General features: G+C 36.4%; 1 protein-coding gene across 11 annotated transcripts in view; it reads right to left on the reverse strand.

The window, feature by feature from the left end:
- Positions 1-6,830, reverse strand: part of Tcf12 (transcription factor 12) — a 296,372-nt gene that overhangs the window by 71,799 nt on the left and 217,743 nt on the right. For all 11 annotated transcript variants that reach the window (XM_031345466.1, XM_031345461.1, XM_031345467.1 and 8 more), the window contains 2 exons: positions 5,892-6,027; positions 18-70 (listed from right to left, as the gene is read on the reverse strand). In XM_031345466.1, the coding sequence (XP_031201326.1) occupies positions 18-70; positions 5,892-6,027 (189 nt within the window). The remainder of the gene's footprint in view (positions 1-17; positions 71-5,891; positions 6,028-6,830) is intronic.

The raw sequence follows: 6,830 nt of genomic DNA on the forward strand, positions 1-6,830 counted from the left end.
AAAAAAAGAGTACTTACGGAAGAAGGCAGGCCAGGAGGCACCTTTCTTACTTTCTTTGCTTGTAAAGGATCTGAACATGGAAAACAAAATGTTTCATTAGCATTTACATTAGGAGAAAAAATCCAAACAGACTTCAAATGAACAGGAAACTCCTCCCGACTCCCATGGTTTCTCTTTTTTCTAATATTGCAACCGAGCGTGGGAATACAAGAATGACAGTACTGGCTCTTCTCCTAAGTTTGAAAGGTAACAATAAGTGGAGTAAAGCAAGATGGAAAGCACACCAACACCACAAATGGTGAAGGAGAAAGGACATCTTTAGAGCCTGTTATGCCACGAGTGTTTAAATACTTCACACATGTCAGTTCACTGGAGGTGGAACTCTGTTCAACAGGTCTAACAGTACACTTTTTTTTTTTGTTTGTTTGTTTGTTTTTTTTCGAGACAGGGTTTCTCTGTATAGCCCTGGCTGTCCTGGAACTCACTCTGTAGACCAGGCTGGCCTCGAACTCAGAAATCTGCCTGCCTCTGCCTCCCAAGTACAAGATTAAAGGCGTGCACCACCACCACCACCCGGCCTAACAGTATACTTTCTTTTTTTTCCTTTTTTTTAATTAGATATTTTCATTATTTACATGTAAATTTCTCCTTTCCCAGTTTCCCCTCCAAAAAACAAAGAAACAAACAAAAACAACAAAAACAAACCCCTGTTGCCTCCCCCCCTCCCCATGCCTGCCACCCCACCCTCTCCCACTTATTGGCCCTGGCATTCCCCGAAACTGGGGCACAGAACTTTCACAGGGCTGAGGTCCTTTCCTCCTATTGATGATCGAATTTGCAATCCTCTACTATTCTTAACAGACAAAGTGCATCAGATGAAGAACTAGGCTTAACAGGATATTTAAAAAACGTAAACAACACCACCACCAACAAAAACCCCTTAAGAACAGCAAATGCTGTACTACAAATACTATGTATAAAATTTGAAATAAAATTTAAGGAATGAAAACTAAGGTTATAATAACATCATGACATGCTACATAAGTGATGAAATAAAGCCAAGATACACATCTAGTATTATGGGCATTTACTTTGGTAATATGTGAGTAAAACAAACTTCAGCACTAAGGTACAGTTGGGTGTTTTATTCCTTTCCAGGAAATGAACACACAGAGAAAGTGTACCTCTTATTTTGCTTTAAACTGAGTGCATGTGTGCACAAATGTGTACATGTGCATATGTGAGTGCAGGTGAATGTTTAAGTACAGGTACCTTTGGAGTCTAAGTCCAGAAGAGGATGCTGGACTTTCTGGAGCTGAAATTACATACACATGGTTATAAGCTGCCACATGGTGTGAGACTAAATTTGGTTCCTTTGCAAGAGCGGTACACTCTCATATCTGCTGACCTCATAGCTCTAGATCCAAAAAAGTGTATTTTGAAGATAAATTAATATAAATTAAAAGACAATTTTCATTTGCCTAACTTGGTATTCTAATTTCCCTTGTTTATAAAATTTATAACTTTTCTATATTATCTTTTTGAAAAGTGATACACAGCTTTCCCACCATATACAAATAATGGATCAAATTCAAGATTTTCAGAGGCATTCACTGTTAGGGAAGGCTGATGTAAAACAAACTTCATATTTTTTAAAACTTCAAAACATGAGAATTTTAAAAAAGCACTTAAATGATACTACACAATAAAACATGATTTTATAAAGATTGAAATATTTAAATTTGGTCTGTGAGTTCTGTGGAAGGCTATAAAGCAAAAAAAGCAACTTTGTAAGCATCACATGGAAAAAAATTATACCATTAAAGGGGCAAAAAGCATTAGTCAGCATGGATATCCGTTCCCCAAGAGGTGTCCTATATTTCCTTAAAGCAGAGGTGCCAAACATAAACAACATCTGGCATACTCTGTATTTGTAAAACTTACAGTGAAACTTTTGTTCTTGGTGAGTCATTTCAACTAATTCCTTGAGCAAAAGCTACACTTTATACAAAATCAAGGAAATGGCTTCTATACTTGGAGTTATCTGGACATTTTTCTTTTGTATCTCACCATTAGTCATATTATCACCAGTCTGGGATTCACAGTCTAGTTTGGGGACACTGCCAACTGTCATGGAGAGTGAGCTGGCGGTATTCAATTTGAAGCTGTAAGTACCTGGGCAGGTTACTTGAACCTCTTTGTGTTTTAGCTCCTTTAGCTGCACGTTCCTCTCATGTAAGTTTCATAATCTGTGGTAATACATGAAATATGTCCATTGAATTACCTAACATTTGTGATTCTTTGATAATGTTTAAAATGTATGCTATAGGGGTATATGTATGCCTGTGTGTGTATGTACCACATGTAGGCAGTGCCCATGTGGGCCAGATGAGAAGATGCCTTGAGACTGAAATTATAGACAGTAGTGATCTATCTTCTGGGTGCTGGGAATTACTCAAGTCATCTGAAAGAGCAACCAGTGCTCTAAACAGCTAAGCTATCTCTGCTGTCCCAGAATGAACTATGTTTAGCTTTTGCTTATGTAGACCAAAACTATTAAAACTAGCTAGTTACTGCTCTTCAGAACAATTTCCTAAAGCATCTATATTGTTTTAGGGAACACTAAGATTAAATGTAGCTCTAAAATTCTTGTAAGTGCTCACATTTTACCAGACATGCCAATGTGAATGAGACGCTAAGATTGAGAACAGTAATAGGCAATAATTTACTAACTGATATCCACACAGAAAATGGAAGGACTCCTCTGAGCATCAAGAGAAACGTCACACGCTGTACTCCATTCTGTCTCCTTATGTAACCTAATATTAACATTACAATCTCACAGAGTTTTGAAAAGACACAGAAGATAAGCTATAATATCTATAAATCATAGTCAAATTGAAGCTTTAATTCATGGAACTTATATTTTAAGCCTGGGTTTTAATGTATCCCTATTCTTTTCTAGTTATTCAGTAGCTGGTTTTCTTTTGGTAACAGCACATTGGCAGAGGACTAGTTCTTTGCAACAGTGTGTCTTCAGGGTTTATGAAGAAGACACTCCTAGAGACTAACCCAATATAGACTCAATGAAGGTCGTTTCTAGGCTAACAAGCTCAATCAGGCAGACGAGTGAAACATAGATGTGCAACATTTTGAAAGTTATTCTTTTTTTAAAAAGATTAATTAATTAATTAATTAATTATGCACACAGCATTCTGCCTGCATATATACCTTCAGGCCAGAAGAGAGCACCAGATCTCAGTAAAGATGGTTATTGGGAATTAAATTCAGGCCCTCTGGGAAGACCAGACAGTTTTCTGATGGTTCAGTTCTCTAAACGATCTCTCCAGCCCGAAAGCTATCATTCTCTAATAACAAAAAGAATGCTGGTCTAAAACATCAGAGCTGGTTCTAAAAGCACCCACACATATTACATGACCATGTTCCTATAAAACAAAGACATCTATCAGAATTCTCTTCTGGATGTGGCACTCCATCACTACACCCTTTCCATGTACCTCATTTATACTTTAGACCTAGAGACTAGAAACACCAAAATAAAAGGTTTGATAGGTAGATATATTAGCTGGAGGCAGTCAACAAACATTTGTGCAATCAGGGACTATAGTACATTCTCCTTTGGTTTACATTTACTTTAGATGCTGGGCTACCTTCACTATAAACATGTTTTATAACGTCTTTACATTAGTTTTCAAATTATTTTTCTCATAGTAAATTAATTATATATATACAGGTGATATACAAGATATAATTAATACATATCTCATATAATTAATATATAAAACATAATATTTTTATATTAAATTTAGTTTTCTTATGTTAAAAAAATATTTTAAACAATGATAAGATAGAAAGTGTTACAGAACACACATCAGCACAAAACAGACTGGTTTTGTCAGGATGGATGGATAAATGAAGGGATATAAATATATACATATAATTGACATAAAAAATGAAGCTGTAAGGGAGGAGTATGAACCCTTACTACATAGTTTCTTTCTGTATGTGCTTTGAACTAAACAACAGTGCCAGTGCACTAGATACCTTCTGTTGTCTACTTTCATGTCAGTAAGTTATGTTCTGTTTATTTTACCTGGATTTCAGTGGAAAAGTAAAGAAGTAACTAGTATGCAAACAAACAAACAACAAACAAAAACAACAGCAAAAAATCCAATGGACTCAAGACTCACAAAAACTTTAAAACTTATCCCAGTGAGTTATTATGTATGTGACATCTTCTGAGTCTTAAGTTTTATGTTAAACTCAAGATTAAAGTCACGAACTAACAGGATTATTGTCCTGTTGAGACAGGAATTTATGAAATCATTTTATAAGCCATTAAGTAATATCTTTCTCTTGGTTAAAAACTAGATGCTAACAATAGAAGATAAATTCCATTTAAGAAGAAACCACCTGTAAGCTAGAAGAAAAAAACTTGGCTAAATCCTCTCATGGACGAAAATATTAAGTTGTTTGCTGAAAAACTTAAAATTATGGTTTCAGTTGGGTGATGGTGGTGAGATTCTTTAATCCTAGCACTCAGGAGGCAGAAGTAGGTGGATCTTTGAGTTCAAGGCCAGCCTAGTCTAGTGAATGAATTCTAAAACAACCAGGGATATACAGAAAAACCCTGTCTCAAAAAACCAGAAACTAAAAAACTATGGTTTCATATGGCTGCCCAAACAAGACCTGAAAAATGACAATAGACAGGTTAACATGGAAGGGAAAAAGCCTCAAGGGCCTTTACTCTATTCCAAGAATTGCAAGTGGAAGAAATGGTCTCCCCTATGGGAGAGCTCCTCAATCAGTTATAAAATCCTAAAGGGTCAGCAATGAGATTATACACATAAAGGTAATACTGGGGCTGGAGAGATGGCTCAGAGGTTAAGAGCATAGACTGCTCTTCTAGAGGTCTTGACTTCAATTCCCAGTAACCACATGGTGGCTCACAACCATCTGTAATGGGATCAGATGCCCTCTTGTGGTGAGTCTGAAAACAGCTACAGTGTACTCACATAAACTAAATAAATAAATCTTTTTTAAAAAATTAATTTATTTTTTTAAAAATAAAGGTAAAATTGTATAAACTGACCAGGTTATATTTATATATTTAGGAATATACATATAAAACAACAATTAAACAAGACCATGAACTTGAGAGCAAGGTGGGAGGGAGTCATGGGATGGGGTAAAGGGAGAAAGGGAAGGGAGATATAATTTCAAAAAAATTTATTATAAATTAAAAAATGGTTTTAAGGTAGCATAGTATATATACAGCACACAGTGCTCATAGTGATGAAAATTATGGTTTAAATATTGAATTGTCATTCAAGACTACTTAAAATTAGATAAACGTTGAGCTCAAAGTGAATGAGTTCTTTGCAACAGTGGGAACTCTGACAACTTCATTCATTATGTATCTAATGCATACAGGATGTATCCCTCACCTGAAATGCTTGTGGTCAGATGTGTTTCAGTCTTCAGATTAGGATTATCTGTATACACATAATGCAGTATCTTGGGGGCAGAACCCACATGTAGAGATTAGGTTCACTTGCTTCATATACACTTTTTCTACATAGTCCAAATTTTGTACATATTTTATTTAGTGTGCTTCATGGCTATGGCTCATCTCAGGAGGTGAGGTATAAAATGTCAGTATTCAATAGGTTTCATACTTTAGTTCTCTGGATTTCAGATTTTGGAGTAGGAATAATCAGCCTGTATATTATTTGTATGTAAATATACTCTTCCAAATGACTTCCAAATGACTTAGAAAGTCCATTTCCTCTCATTAAAAGCACAGCCAGAAGTGCAGACTAAAGGAGTGGGGACACCTGGGAGACCGAGTGTTCTGGTCAGACACTCACCTAGAGCTACAGAATCATGGAGCGGTCTTCTTCTAGAACTTGTGGCAGAGAATGAGTAGTATGGCGTTCCAGGTTTTCCTGAAGAAGACAGCTGTGAGGGGCTCCCGAGTCCTAGATCTTGTCTCAGGAGACTAGACTACAAAACAAAGCCAAGAAGACAAGTCAACTTGCTGCTGATGACCAAGCTCATCACCAGTAAATCACCAATAGTGATTTCAATGCCTTGAAACTTAGAAGGAATCAACAAATACTTTAAAATTCAATTAGGTCACTGGTTTTAAACTCTATTCTCTTTTGTCCTTCACCTTTCCCTTGCCTGCTTTTTACTGTTGTTTTTGTTGTTAAGCTTTTTTTCTTTTTAAAGACAATTTCAGAATTAAATGGAATACGACTTAATGACCATCAACCAAGATGACAGCTGATTCCTGAGATATAGACTTATGATCTTTATTCTTTTTTTTATAAAACTCCAATTTTAAGCATTTTCAATTCAGAAAAAAAAGCTGAATACATAAATCTTGAGAACAAGGAGTTTCTTGCAGACTTCTCCATCTGGGTAGTGGTGTCATTTTACAGATTCCTCCCTCATTTCTGTTGAGTAGCCTGTATCACTGGGAGGCAGATATGAAGCATGCTTGATTATTACAGGATACTAGAAATGTTCATGCAGATGGCCTACATACCCACACACCTTGTTTTGAAGGCTTGCAGAGACTGACATATAATCAAGTATAATCAAGTGCTGTACCAGTTCACATAGTCCAACTCCACCAGCATGGGGGAAGACAGGGATTCCAAAATTTTTGGCCATCAGAAATACTAAGGGGTTTGTATTGACACTCCCCAGTCTGCAGCTGTCAATCTGGAAAAACTGCAGGGCATTTGCTATGTCTGTGTGTGTCTCTCTGTCTCTGGGTCTCTGTCTCTGTCCCTGCCCCC

This window comes from Mastomys coucha, unplaced genomic scaffold, assembly GCF_008632895.1.
Source record: "Mastomys coucha isolate ucsf_1 unplaced genomic scaffold, UCSF_Mcou_1 pScaffold23, whole genome shotgun sequence".
NCBI lineage: Eukaryota > Metazoa > Chordata > Mammalia > Rodentia > Muridae > Mastomys > Mastomys coucha.